General features: G+C 45.5%; 1 protein-coding gene across 2 annotated transcripts in view; it reads right to left on the bottom strand.

The window, feature by feature from the left end:
• MRNIP (MRN complex interacting protein) overlaps window positions 1-14,364 on the bottom strand; it is a 19,952-nt gene extending 5,588 nt beyond the window's left edge. The window contains exons 1-4 of one of the 2 annotated variants that reach the window (XM_012451496.3): window positions 14,277-14,364; window positions 10,197-10,256; window positions 4,688-4,776; window positions 897-960 (exon numbers count right to left, since the gene is read on the bottom strand). In XM_012451496.3, the coding sequence (XP_012306919.1) occupies window positions 897-960; window positions 4,688-4,776; window positions 10,197-10,256; window positions 14,277-14,342 (279 nt within the window). In that variant the 5' untranslated portion in view covers window positions 14,343-14,364. Of the gene's footprint in view, window positions 1-896; window positions 961-4,687; window positions 4,777-10,196; window positions 10,257-11,307; window positions 12,056-14,276 lie in introns of those variants that run through there. The other variant, XM_064376617.1, reaches the window with a different exon arrangement.

Raw genomic sequence — 14,364 nt, 5'->3', positions numbered from 1 at the left:
TAATAATAATAAATAATAAATGAAAATCACTGGAAACCATACAGCAACACAGAAGAATGATATAACTGAAAACTAGGATGCAAAAAAGTATCTCTGATGAGAATGATATAAAATTCAGTCTGTAAATGGACCAAATTGGAAGCACAGACAAAAGTACCAGAAGAGCATCTTCTTCTGCTTATAACAAACATTACGCCTGGCTGGGTGCAATGGCTCATTCCTGTAATCCCAGCACTTTGGGAGCCAAAGCAGGAAGACGGCTTGAGCCCAGGAGTTCCAGACCAGCCTAGGCAACATAAGGAGACTCTGCCTCCATAAAAAAGAAAAAAAAATAGCCGGGTGTGGTAGGGCACACTTGTAGTCCCAGTTCCTAAGGAGCCTGACGGTAGGAGGATCACTTGAGTCCAGGAAGTCAAGGCTGCAGGGAGCCATGATCATGCCACTGCATTCTAGACTGGGTGACAGTGTGAAACCTTGTTTCAAAGCAAAAAAAAAAAACCAAAACAAAAAACAAAAACCAGCTTGCAGTCCGTAACAAAGAAAGATGGAAACCCAGGTGTTTTACCCCATTATTTCCCTGTCAGAGGTGTGCCCAGGGTGATGTGGAAGTAACGTGGAAGCAGTACAAGGTGGTATCTGAGCTACACTCAGAAGGAGCTCTCCAAGCAGAGGAGAGTCTTTTGCGGGGTATTGTAATGACTGGTACACACGGCTATCTCCATCCTTACAAAAGGTGCAGGTTTATTTATTTTTGTGTTCCCTGTAGCTTTAGGCAAGTGCCTGTCATTGGATGGCATCAACACACATTTGCTACACAAATGACTACTGGATACACCTGTGCATTCATCCCTTCCCTGACACAGAGCCAGCCTGGGGCAGCTGGGCCTGACGCTTACCTTCCCAGCCTGCTGATGGCCCACGTCTCCTTCTTCACCGGCACTGACCGTTTCTTCTAGAGACCTTTGGGGAAGACCATACATACGCCCTTTGAAAAATGACCAGGGGCTGGGCACAGAGGTTCATGCCTGTAATCCTAGCACTTTGGGAGGCTGAGGTGGATGGATCACCTGAGGTCAGGAGATCGAGAAAAGTCTGGCAAACGTGGTGGTGCATGCCTATAATCCCAGCTACTCGGGAGGATAAGGCAGGAGAATTGTTTGAACCCGGGAGGTGGAGGTTGCAAAATCGCTGGAAGATGGAATCAATGACAATGAAGGTAAGATGAGCCTCAGCCTCCCTGGGCTCAGGTGATCCTCTCACCTCAGCCTCCTGAGTAGCTGGGACCGCAGGCACACACCACCACACCTGGATAAATATTTTTCTTTTTGTAGAGAGGGTTTTGCCATCTTGCCCAGGCTGGTCCCAAACTCCTCGGCTCAAGTGATCTACCCACCTCGGCCTCCCAAAGTGCTGAGATTACAAGTGTGAAGTACATATCCAGCAGGTATTTCATTTTAAAAATCATTTTCCAATTGTCCACTGCACGTGTATAGAAATACAATTTAATTTTGTATGTTGACCTTGTATCCTTCTGATCTTGCTAAAATATTAGTTCTAGTAGCTTTTTTTGTAGATTCATTAGGATTTTCTACATACACAATCATGCTGTTTGCAAATAAAATAATGGTTTTATCCAGTTTGGGATTTACTGTTGTTTCCTGAATCTAAAAATGTTAAGCCCTTGATCCTGGAAAATGCTGTGCTCCTATCTCTTCAATTATTGCTTTTGCCTTATTCTCTGAATTTTTTCTTGCTAGAACTCTTCTCTGTAACCTCCATGTCTCGCAACTTTCCCTCATATTTTCTACTTTTCCATTTTTCTGTGTTGCATTGTGAATAATTTCTCTTTCTTTTTTTTTGAGACAGAATCTTGCTCTGTCGCCCAGGCTGGAGTGCAGTGGTGTGATCTTGGGCTCACCGCAACCTTCGCCTCTTGGGTTCAAGCTATTCACCTGCCTCAGCCTCCTGAGTAGCTGGGACTACAGGTGCGTGCCACCATGCCCAGCTAATTTTTTTTATTTTTAGTAGAGATAGGGTTTCACCATGTTGGCCAGGATGATCTCGATCTTCTGACCTTGTGATCCACCTGCCTTGGCCTCCCAAAGTGCTGGGATTATAGGCATGAGACAACACACCTGGCTGCATTATGAATGATTTCTTTAGATTTATCTTCCATTTCATGAATTCTCTTTTCAGCTGCATTTAATCTGTTTAACCTGTCCACTGAGTTTTTAATTTCTTTTTTTTGAGACAGAGTCTCACTCTGTCACCCAGGCTGGTGTGCAGTGGCGTGATCTTGGCTCACTATAACCTCTGCCTTCTGGGTTCAAGTGATTTCCAGCTAGTTTTTGTATTTTTAGTAGAGATGGGGTTTCACCATGTTGGCCAGGATGATCTGGAACTCCTGACCTCAAGTGATCTTCCTGCCTCAGTCTCCCAAAGTGCTAGGATTATAAGCATGAGCTACTGTGCCCAGCCTGAACTTTGAATTTCAATGATTATACTTTTAAGTTCAGCAAACTCTTTTAAGACAGAGTCTCACTCTGTTGCAGCTTCTCTGTGGAGCAATATATCTTCAGCCCAGGCCTCACTTGAGCCTGGGAGGTGCAGGCTGGCTCCCTGCAACTTCCACCTCCCACACTCAAGCGATTCTTATGGCTCAGCCTCCTAAGTAGCTGGGATTATAGGTATGTGACACCACGCCCAACTAACTTTTGTATTTTTAGTAAAGATGGGGTTTCACCATGTTGGCCAGGCTGGTCTTGAACTCCTGACCTCAAGTGATCCGCCTGCCTTGGCCTCCCAAAGTGCTAGGATTATAGGTGTGAGACACTGCACCCGGCCTCTTTTTGGTTCTTTTTCAAATACACCTAATTTTTTTGGGATGTGAGGGTGATCTGGCTGTCACATCTGTCACCTCATCAATCACCAGGGTTGGCCGGGCGCGGTGGCTCACGCCTGTAATCCCAGCACTTTGGGAGGCCGAGGCGGGTGGATCATGAGGTCAAGAGATCGAGACCATCCCGGTCAACATGGTGAAACCCCGTCTCTACTAAAAATACAAAAAAAAAAATTAGCTGGGCATGGTGGCGCGTGCCTGTAATCCCAGCTACTCGAGAGGCTGAGGCAGGAGAATTGCCTGAACCCAGGAGGCGGAGGTTGCGGTGAGCCGAGATCGCGCCATTGCACTCCAGCCTGGGTAACAAGAGCGAAACTCCGTCTCCAAAAAAAAAAAAAAAAATCACCAGGGTTGATTCACTGATCTGGCTGGCTAGGCAGTGTCCCATTCCTCCCTCACAGCTCCATGTGCGTCCCTCCTGACGCTGTGCTCGGTCAAAGAAAACCACCATCCCTGATAGTGGAGGACTGGTCTTCGGTCAAGGGTATACGAGTAGCTGCACCCCCCTTCTAGAAACCTCCATAACAAGCTCTCAAATCCACCTATTTTTTGAAGTCCCTAATCTTATCACTCTCCACCTTTTTTTTTTTTTTTTTTTTAGATGGAGTCTCACTCTGTAGCCCAGGCTGGAGTGCAGTGGTACAATCTCAGCTCACTGCAACCTCTGCCTCCCGGGTCCCAGTTCAAGCAATTTTCCTACCTCAGCCTCCCAAGTAGCTGGGATTACAGGCATGAGCCACCATGCCCAGCTAATTTTTGTATTTTTTAGTAGAGATGGGGTTTCACCATGTTGGCCAGTCTGGTCTTGAACTCCTGACCTCATGATCTGCCCACCTTGGCCTCCCAAAGTGCTGGGATCACCCCTTTTTTAAATTAAATATATTAAACATGCAATATTATATATTCTGAAGTCTTTATGGGTCTGACTTTTCTGACTGTTGTTCTGCTATCTTTTGCTCATGGTGACATATTTCCTTGAATGTTAAATGATTTTAACCTCTTGAGTATATGCTACTTGGAACTTTTTCTGTGGGAATTCTTTAAGGCCTGGGTTGAAGATATATTGCTGCAGAGAGAAGCTGCATTTACCTCTGCTTCCTGAGACAACTGAAAGATACATTCAGCTTGAGGCTCTTCACACAGAGTATGTAAAAGGATGAAAAACCATGCAACAGCTTCCTTGTATTTCCAAAATCTTAGCGATATCTCCCCCTCTTCAGCCATTGCCAAAGTCAATACAGGCAAGCTACCTGTTGCACAGTGGGTCTAGTTCATGTGTACACTGAGGGTATAGTCTTCTGGAGGCTCAGTTTTGTATGGAGGTATCCTACTGGCCTTCCCATGCTGACCAGGCTGTAGGTTTGTCTTCTGTCTCCTGCACCCCTCCCAGCCATCTAAATGGAAGCTCCAGGGCACTAGGCTTCAATCACCCCAGGAGCTCAGGTGCTTCCTCTCTGGCTTTTGGCTTTTTTTTAAAGCCAGTCAAATTTAGCAGTGGAGAGTTATACCAACTTTAGTGACATTAATATTAATAAATTCTGATAACCCACTACCATCAGACCAGCTTCGTTTTCATTTTTGACCTCCGAGAGTTACTCACTTTCTTGTTAGCACATCAGTGCATTTAAAATAGCTAGCATTTTTAGTATTTTCAATGCGAAAATTGCTCAGCGTGTTTGTCATATTGTAAGACACGGAAGTCTAAGGGACTTCTCCACTGTGTACTTCTATTATCCAGTCAAGATTAAAACAGGGCAAGACAATCACATTCTTCTCAAACAACTGTACCTGAGTGGCAACTCTGAAACTTGTCCCTGTAGCAGATTTAATTTTTGGACATGCCATCTACAGTCAGCACCAGAACCTTCACCATAAGCCTGAGAGAACAAAAAAATATAGAAAATTTAAAAAGTGTTGGCGGAATGCTGAGAAACATCCATTTGAGATGCACCTCAGGGAGGACAAAGCTATATTCTGTAAGGCCCAAAGACCCCTAAAGCAGCATGCAGGAATCCTAATGACTGACTGCTATCTCTAGAATGATTTACAAACCGGCAGTCTCCAGAACTAACAGTTTAAGTCTATCTGGCTGTTCCGCGAGCACCCTGAACTCTACCTAATGAAGCCAAACTCAACCCAAAGCCCTACACAAAATGGTTAGTGAACATGAATAAAAACGTCACAAGATAAGTAACATATATTGCCATATTATATAACATACTGCTAAAAAATAAATGAAATACTTACTCTCACTGATAATCAAAGGAATACAAAATAAAATACAATTTTTTTCCACTTAGCAGTCACAAATTCATCCAATAAGTATTTATTTACTACCAACTACGTGCCAGGCCTCATCCAGAGGTAGATAATACAGGAGTGGACAAGACTCCCTGTCATCATGGAACTCACATTCAAGTAAGAAGAGAGAGGAAATAAGCAAGTGAGGCATGTAACCTATCAGATGCTAATAAGTGCTCCTAAGGACGATGAGACCAGGAAAGAGGCCTTACATAAGAGTCTACAGTTTTACATAAGGTGTTCAAAATGGTCAAAGAATGGATCTCTAGAAAGGTAACGTTTGAGCCCAAACAGGAAGATATGAAGAAGCAAGCCACATGGATGTCTGGGGGAAGAATTCCAGCAGAAGCAGTAACATGAAAATGAGCATGAAGACCTTAAGCCTGGCATTTTGGGGAAACAGTGAAGAGGCCAGCATGGCTGGAGCTGAGTGGTCTAAGGGGAAGATGGCAAGAGACGAAATTTGAGAGTATGAGTCCTACCATAGGCAGAATCAGCTTCACGGGTATGAGATCTGCTCTGCTGTTGCTGTCTTGAAATTCTTAATAATCTGATCTTTGAACTTGTGTTTTGTAAGTAAAGTCCGATGGGACAATAGAGCACATCTGTGATCAGACACATACACTATACGTGTCCACTGCTCCTCAACACCCCACTGGCAGGAGCATTCCTGATGTCTCGTGGACACAGAATTCCTGTAGACACCCAGTGCCTGGCAGCTAGGAAGTCAAGTGAGAACTGAGAACTCATCATTGTTTTTAGCAACACAGAGACCACTGCTGACTCTGACACAAGCCATTTTAACGGATAGGTAGGGAGTGTAGTCCTGTTTGGAGCACATTCAAGTGAGAACAGAGAAGAGTAATTGGAGGGGGAGATGGCAAAGTTGCAAAAGACCAGGCTGGCATAACCAGTAGCAGTGTGTTCTTCCATAGGGCAGAGACTGCTGGTTGGATAGTGAAGAGCATTCTTCCCGACGTGGGCACAGAACTAGACTTCATTTTCCAGTGTGTGTGTGGTTGAGGTGGCCACGAAACCAGGCTCTTTTCATGGTAGTGTCACTTGTTTCCCAGCCTGGCCCTCAAAGCCTCCTGGTAGCTCCTCCACGCACTCACTTGCCCTTCTCAGTGGCTAGAAGCAGCTACAGATGAGCCTCAGGGAATAAAAGCAGCTCAGGGGCCAGGCGCAGTAGCTCACACCTGCAATCCCAGCACTTTGGGATGCCGAAGGCGGGTGTCTCACAAGGTCAGGAGTTTGAAACCAGCCTGGCCAGTATGGTGAAACCCTATTTTTTTTTTTTTTTAAAGACATTTATTCAGCATCACGATCAAATTATTACATTTAGCAATCAACAGCATGGGTGCAAAAAAAAAAAAAAAAGAAAAAAAAAAAATCTACATTAAAACCCTTCGTTGGAATGCTTTACACTTTCCGCAGAACAGAAACTAAAATAACCTGTTACACAATTAGTCACGAATACAGTCCTCGAGTTTTTTGCCCATACACAGAGTATTTGTCTAAAACATTTCTTCTTTGCAGCAGCTAGGCCCTGCCACCACTGTGCTTGGCTGAGTTCACAAATCTGCTGTAACCTGTATCTTCCCTGTCACTTCTCTGGCTCTCCTCTCCTGCTAAGCTTTGTTTCCTAATTAAAATCTTCTGCCACTGCCATGGCTACTGCTGCTACTGGAACCGCCACAGCCACCTTGGTTTCATGGTTTGGCAAAGTATTGGCCGCCAGCACCACAGGGGCCAGAGCTTCTGCCTCCAAAGTTTCCTCCCTTCATGGGTCCAAAATTTGAAGACTGATTGTTGTAATTGCCAAAATCATTGTAGCTTCTACCACCTCCAAAATTGCTTTCATCATTACCAAATCCATTATAGCCATCCCCACTGCCACCATATCCACCACCACCACAGCTGCCACCAAAGCCACCAAGACCACTGAGGTTTCCTCCACGACCAAAGCTGTCATTCCCACTGAAACCCACTCCACGACCACCACCAGTTTTCAGAACCACTTCGACCTCTGGCTGGCTGAAGCACTAGCTCTTGCTTTGACAGGGCTTTCCTAACTTCACAGTTGTGTCCATTCACAGTATAGTATTTCTGAATGACAGTCTTAACCACGGAGTCATGGTCGTCAAAGATTATAAAGGCAAAGCCCCTTTTCTCGCCACTGCCTCTGTCAGTCATGATTTCAATCAATTCAATTTTTCCACACTGTTCAAAATAATCTCTTAGGTGATGTTCTTCAGTGTCTTCTTTAATGCCACCAACAAATATTTTTTTCACAGTTAGGTGGGCACCTGGTCTTTGAGAATCTTCTCTTGAGACAGCTCTCTTTGGTTCCACAACTCTTCCGTCCACTTTGTGTGGCCTTGCATTCATGGCTGCATCCACCTCGTCCACAGTTGCATACGTGACGAACCCAAAGCCCCTGGATCGCTTGGTGTTTGGATCTCTCATTACCACACAGTCTGTGAGCGTTCCCCATTGCTCAAAATGGCTCCTCAGGCTCTCATCGGTTGTTTCAAAGCTCAGCCCTCCAATGAAGAGCTTCCTCAGCTGTTCCGGCTCTTTAGGAGACTCTGACTTAGACATGATCGGAGGGAGAAGAGAGACGTTAACGATGCTTCCTCGGCGGCATCCACAGGCAGAAAGGAGCAAACTGACGAACGTATCTTGAAACCCCATCTTTACTAAAAATACAAAAAAATTAGCCAGGCATGGTGGTATATGCCTGTAGTCCCAGCTACTTGGGAGGCTGAGACAAGGAGAATCACTTGAACCTGGGAGGCAGAGGTTGCAGTGAGCTGAGATTGCACCACTGCACTCCCAGGACTGTTCTGCGGGCAAGAGAAACAATGTCTATTTATTAAGCCACAGCAATTTTGGTGTGTGTTTGTTACTGTGGCCTAGTCAGCCATATACCATATACCACCCATAGCACAGAGGCACTAAGGGGAGTAGAAAGGCTTCCTCAAGGAGAATGTAGAAATACATACATCTCAAACAAGCCATGATTACCGTGTGGGGTGTCTGCCTACGTAGTAAGCCAGCCCCTGTCTTCTGAGACCCAATCCCAGTTGACTAGACCAGAGGTGGACATCCGAACCGGCCTGGGCCAACCAGGTTACTTCTCCTAGGAATTTATAATTGGGACTCAGCTCTTCCACTTGGCTTGGAATGAGATTCTGTGGACTTGGAGCAGAGAATGTGACTGAATTGTCTGGGGAGAAACAGAAAGGGAAGGAGAAGAGAAAATCGAGCAAAGATACAGAGAGAAGCTCGGTGACAGGGAGGAGAAGGGAGGAAAGGCTGATACCTGGCTTGTTGGCAGCTTTTCAGTTCTTGGGGCTAGTTCTTCAAGCGGTCAGGAATGAAGTCCTGCCCGTGGATTCCCCAGGGTACCTCATTACCTTGCCAGTTCATTTTTATTTTTATTTTTTTACTTTGCTGAACCCATTCTGAAGTGTTTTTTATCCTTTTTTTAAAAAAAATATCAGGCGAAGGCACTAATCAACATTATAAAGTGTTTTTGTCTATTATTTGCAACTAAAAGAAGCTTGATCAAAAGATACCCTTTAAAACAGCAATTTAGGCCAGGCGCAGTGGCTCACGCCTGTAATCCCAGCACTTTGGGAGGCTGAGGCGGGCAGATCATTTGAGGTCAGGAGTTCAAGACCAGCCTTGGCCAACATGGTGAAACCCTTTGTCTACTAAAAATCCAAACAAAACAAATTTGCTGGGTGAGGTAGTGTGCACCTGTAGTCTCAGCTACTTGGGAGGCTGAGGCAGGAGAATCACTTGAACCTGGAAGGCAGAAGTTGCAGTGAGCCAAGATCACACCATTACACTCCACCCTGGTGACAAAGTGAGACTCTGTCTCACAAAAACCCCCCAAAAACAGCAATTTAACTTCTAGTACTTCGTCCTAAGTAAACAGTAAACAGCTGATCACGTGAATAAAGAGGTATTTCTAGAAAGTTTCACTGTAGAGTTGTGCATAACAGTGAAAGGGAAATCAACCTAAATGCCTAACAAGGTTGGACTGGTTACTTATTCATTCAACAAGCACCAAGGACTGTGCTAGGTGCTGAGGATACACTAGTAAATAAAAAAGGAAAAGCCTCTGTTCTCATGGAACTTAGTCTTAGATGGACAATCTGCACATAAATACGTGAATATATGACTTTCATAGGATAATGAAAAGAGGGAGGGGAACTCCATGGTGAGCACAAAGGCCTGAAGAGGGAGCCAATTTGGGTTTAGGGTCAGAAAGCAAGCACCATAGCTGTAGGAGGAAAGATGAGAGGTGAAGGGAGGGGCAGCACTGGGGCTGAAGCAGGTAAAGAGAAAATTGAATAAGGCAAAGGATGCAGGACAGCTGGGGTCCTCAGAGTTCAGGAGGGGCAATATGCATGGACTGAAAAGATGTGCTCAATGTCAGGTGCAAACAGCAGGCTGGATAAGAGCATTTACCGCCTGCCCCTGCCTGCCTCCACTTCCTGAGCCCACTCTCCCACACCCCCACTTCCACCAATAGCCTCTGCCCTCCCTAGCTGGTCTGATTCCTCCTCATCGTCTAACAGTCCCCAGTGCCTTCCTTTCCTTGTGCTCGGTCAAGGAAAGGTGTGTATGTACTATATATAGATACAGATGCGGGTGTGTATTAATTTCTCTTCCCCTTCCACACAAGTGCATCTGTGAGGGCAAGAATGACAATGGGCTTACTTTCCACTGTTTCCCTCGTGCTTGACACACAGATGGTACTCAACAAATACTTGCTGAATGAAGAATCAAATGGCAGTACCTTTCCAGACACTGCTCCACCAATTTCACTTCCTGAAGGAACAGGAAGCTCAGGGGCAGGAGCTCTGTGTCTGGTGAACTTTGTGTGGGAGAGGATGATCCCAGCTGTGGCATGCTGGGACTCCCTGGAAGGGCTCCCTGCAGGCATATGCCCGCCTGCTTTCTCTTTCATAGGACTCACCCGCAAAAAGGACTGCTTCTCTCCACAAGCTTTGCATATCCACTTGACACTCTTTTTTACCTGCAATGAAATTTCAGAAATACAACTCAGATAATTATTTAAAACTAAATGGAATTGGATCTGAAATAATTTTTTGTTTTTGAGACAGTCTCACTCTGTCGCCCAGGCTGGAGTGCGGTGGCACAATCCTGGCTCACTGCAACATCTGCCTCCTGGGTACAAGCTATTCTCCTGCCTCAGCCTCCCGAGTACCTGGGATTATGGGCGTGTGTCACCACGCCCGACTAATTTTTATATTTTTAGCAGAGACGGGGTTTTACCATGTTGGCCAGGCTGGTCTCAAACTCCTGACCTCAAGTGATCCACCTACCTTGGCCTCCCACAGTGCTGGGGTTACAGGTGTGAGCCACCATGTCTGACCTGAAACAATTTAAAAAACTGATAGAAAAAGAGTCCAGAAACAAACCAACATATATGTTGTAAAAATTTAGCACATCATAATCATAAAGGTGGTACTTTAAGAGTGAAAAAACAGTTCGAATTCGAGTCACAGCACCAAAAAAAATAATAATAATAAAATAATTTTAAAAGAGTGAGAAAACAACAGACTATTTAACAAGTCTGGGTTGGTGCTGGGAAACACAATCAAGATGGCTGGGTGCGGTGGCTTAAGCCTGTAGTCTCAGTGACTAGGGAGAGCAAAACTGCTTGAGTCCAGGAGTTTGAGTCCAACCCGGGTGGCACAGCAAGAGCCTGTATCTCAAAGCCAAACCAAACTAAACAAAAACAAAAAAACCCAAAAACCCAAGATGAAGCTCTACCACGTGTGGGTCTAAAAAATAAATTCCACAACATTTATTTTCAATTCTTGTTAAACCTGCCTAGATGTGTTATCTCTCAACATGATAAAATGCCGTAAACCCGGCTCTAATGCTGAAGAATCTCTACCAGCATTCCCATGGAAGTCAAGAACATGAAGAAGCCAGAGTTGCCCACTATTACTTACCATTTTTTTCTGGATGTACCATCTAATGGAATTAGTAGAAAGTTGTAAGCGGTATAAAAATTGGAAAGGAGGGGAAAACCCTATCATTATTTATAGGTATAATACCTGATATAATTTTTTTTTAGATGGGAGTTTCACTCTTGTTGCCTGTGCTAGAGTGCCATGGTGCAATCTCAGCTCACTGCCATCTCCGCCTCCCAGGTTCAAGCAATTCTCCTGCTTCAGCATCCCAAGTAGCTGGGATTAAGGGTGTGTGCCACCATGCCCAAATAACTGTGTAGTTTTAGTAGAGACACGGTTTCACCATGTTGGTCAGGCTGGTCTGGAACTCCTGACCTCAAATGACCCACCCACCTTGGCCTGCCAAAGTGCTGGGATTAAATGCATGAGCCACTTCACATGGCTGCAACCTGATATAGTTTTTTATCTGAAAAGACAACAGAATGAAATGAAAAGCCACAAAAACCGACAATCTAGCATAGTGGTTAGGTACAAAATTAAGATATCTTCAAAATTTAATACAGCTTTTGTATGAGCAGACATCTAGCTAGAAGAGATAATGGATAGAGTCCATTTATAACAGCAACAAATAAAATGTTACCAAGGGATGCCAAGGTTACTTGAAGAAACATAATCATGTTTAACATTACCAAGATGTCTAGGTTGATTCATTAAAATTAATATGATTAATATGATCCTAATACAAAATCATGAGGTTTTTGGGGGAAGTATGCAAAAGGATTCTAAGGAGAACAATGAGCGTCCATCAAATATTGAAGTGGGTATATCGTATGACTTAGCATTTATTTCCCAGCTTCTACCTTAAAACACCAATAAAACTGAATTTTCCATTCAGTATGTAAGGAAGTATGAAAAGCATTTAAAAAAGTTTAGGACCCGGCCGGGCGCGGTGGCTCAAGCCTGTAATCCCAGCACTTTGGGAGGCCGAGGCGGGTGGATCACGAGTTCAAGAGATCGAGACCATCCTGGTCAACATGGTGAAACCCCGTCTCTACTAATACAAAAAATTAGCTGGGCATGGTGGCGCGTGCCTGTAATCCCAGCTACTCAGGAGGCTGAGGCAGGAGAATTGCCTGAACCCAGGAGGCGGAGGTTGCAGTGAGCCGAGATCGCGCCATTGCACTCCAGCCTGGGTAACAAGGGCGAAACTCCGTCTCAAAAAAAAAAAAAAAAAAAAAAAAAAAAAAAAAAAAAGTTTAGGACCCACAGTAACTGGTAAAGGAATTAATTCTGGTAACTGCTGAGAGTATGGTTTTGCCACTTATTAGATGGAGAAAGCACTTGATTTCTTTGGATTTCAGAATTCTCATGTCTGTAAGATCGGAATGATGCCTAATTCAAAGGCTGTTGAAGTTAAATGTGTTAAATTGGTATTTTACTTGCAATTAAAATGGCCAACGTCCTCTTTGGTTTCAAGTCATTTTTTTCTGTTTTTGAGACAGGGTCTGGCTCTGTCGCTGAGGCTGTAGTGCAATGGTACGAATACAACTCACTGTAACCTCTGCCTCCTGGACTGAAGCCGTTCTCCTGCCTCAGTGCCCCTCCCACCTCAGCACCCCTGTGTACCTAGGACTACAGATGCGCACACCACCACACCTAGCTATTTTATTTTGAATTTTAGTAGAGGCAAGGTCTCACTACGTTGTTCAGGCTGGTCTGGAACTTCTGGGCTTAAGTGATCTGCCCTATTGGGCTTCCCAAAGTCCTGGGATTACAGGCCTGAGCCACTGGGGCCAGCCAACTCGTATTTCATAGGGTTGAAAATGATCATGAGGGTCAGGGGCACTGGCTCACGCCTGTAGTCCCAGCACTTTGGGAGCCAAGGCGGGTAGAGACCTGAGCCCAGGAGTTCCTGAACAGCCCAGGTAACACGGCAAAACCCCATCTCTAAAAAAAAATACAAAAATTAGCTGGGGATAGTGGCCTGCACCTGTAGTACCAGCTACGTGGGAGGCTGAGGTGGATCACTTGAGCCCGGGAGGTGCAGGCTGCAGCGAGCTGTGATTGCACCACTGCACTCTAACCTGGGCGACAAAGCGAGACCCTGTCTCAAAATGAATAATAAAAAAAGAAAGAACACTGGTGAGCTTGGAATTGTGAAACAGGGAAACAAGGAAATAAAAATAAATGGAAAATTTGTTTTTAAAAAAGGAGAATGAGCATGAGACATTAGACGTGTAATAATTTAAAAACGCAAATGATCTCTTTATTCGAAACTCTTAGGACATAGCCCCCAAATGAAAATAAGTAAAAAGTTTCTAAGCCCTTAAAATAGTCCTTACAAACGCTCAGCATTAAATGCAAGCTTACAAACACATACTCAGCATCTTGCTGACTTTCTGACATACATCTTAAAGAAGTCTGATGCTATTCTTTCTCAGGGCACAGCAGAACAGCCGTAACTAGGAAGGAGGGGTTATCAAAAGCGGATACTCTGACTGCAGTGTTAAGTGGTATCAAGCAGGAAGACACGGTACAATCCAGAAAAGGTTAGGTGGCATCCTCTATCTGGCATGCTGAAAGTTAGGGAGGCAAATATATTCTAGAAACAGATTATCGTCTTTAAGACTTCGGAGCCCGTGGTTTGAGTCGGCGAGCAGGCATCAAGTCCCTGGCACCGCGGAAAAGAACGGCGGGAAAGGCGCAGGGCGATCGAGAGGGTGCCCAGGTGTGGAGCAGGGACGCCGCCGCGGCGCGGCTCGGCTTTAACACCTGTCCTCCCCACCGCATTCAAACTGAGCAGGGCCACCTCGCGGGCTAGGCTCTGCGTAAAAGACGCTATCCTCAACCGGGTTCTCCCACCACCTGCTACAAGTCACGAGAAGCCACCTCCGCAGGAACCATTACCTCTGGTTTCTAGAAGAACCAAACAAAAAGCCCAGAACTACATTATGCGGGGGCGACCCCAACGAGACCCGCCCTCAGCGGTCCCTGCACTCGTGTTCGGGCCCAGGCGCATCCCGGAGCCATTCGAGAGAGCACCCGCGGTCCCACCACTCCCCGTCCGCTGTGCCCGCGCGGGAGCAGGAGGAAGGGGCTGGCACCCGCCAGACCTGGTGCGCTTGGAAGAGGCGGCAGCTGCAGCAGCGTAAGACCCGTGAACGCTGAGGCGCCGCCATCCTGGCCTGCGTAGTCGGCTGC

Source organism: Aotus nancymaae, unplaced genomic scaffold (genome assembly GCF_030222135.1).
Source record: "Aotus nancymaae isolate 86718 unplaced genomic scaffold, 86718_ANA_hifiasm-v0.15.2.pri h1tg000015l_1, whole genome shotgun sequence".
Taxonomy (NCBI): Eukaryota; Metazoa; Chordata; class Mammalia; order Primates; family Aotidae; genus Aotus; species Aotus nancymaae.
This window is presented reverse-complemented; position numbering and strand designations above follow the sequence as displayed.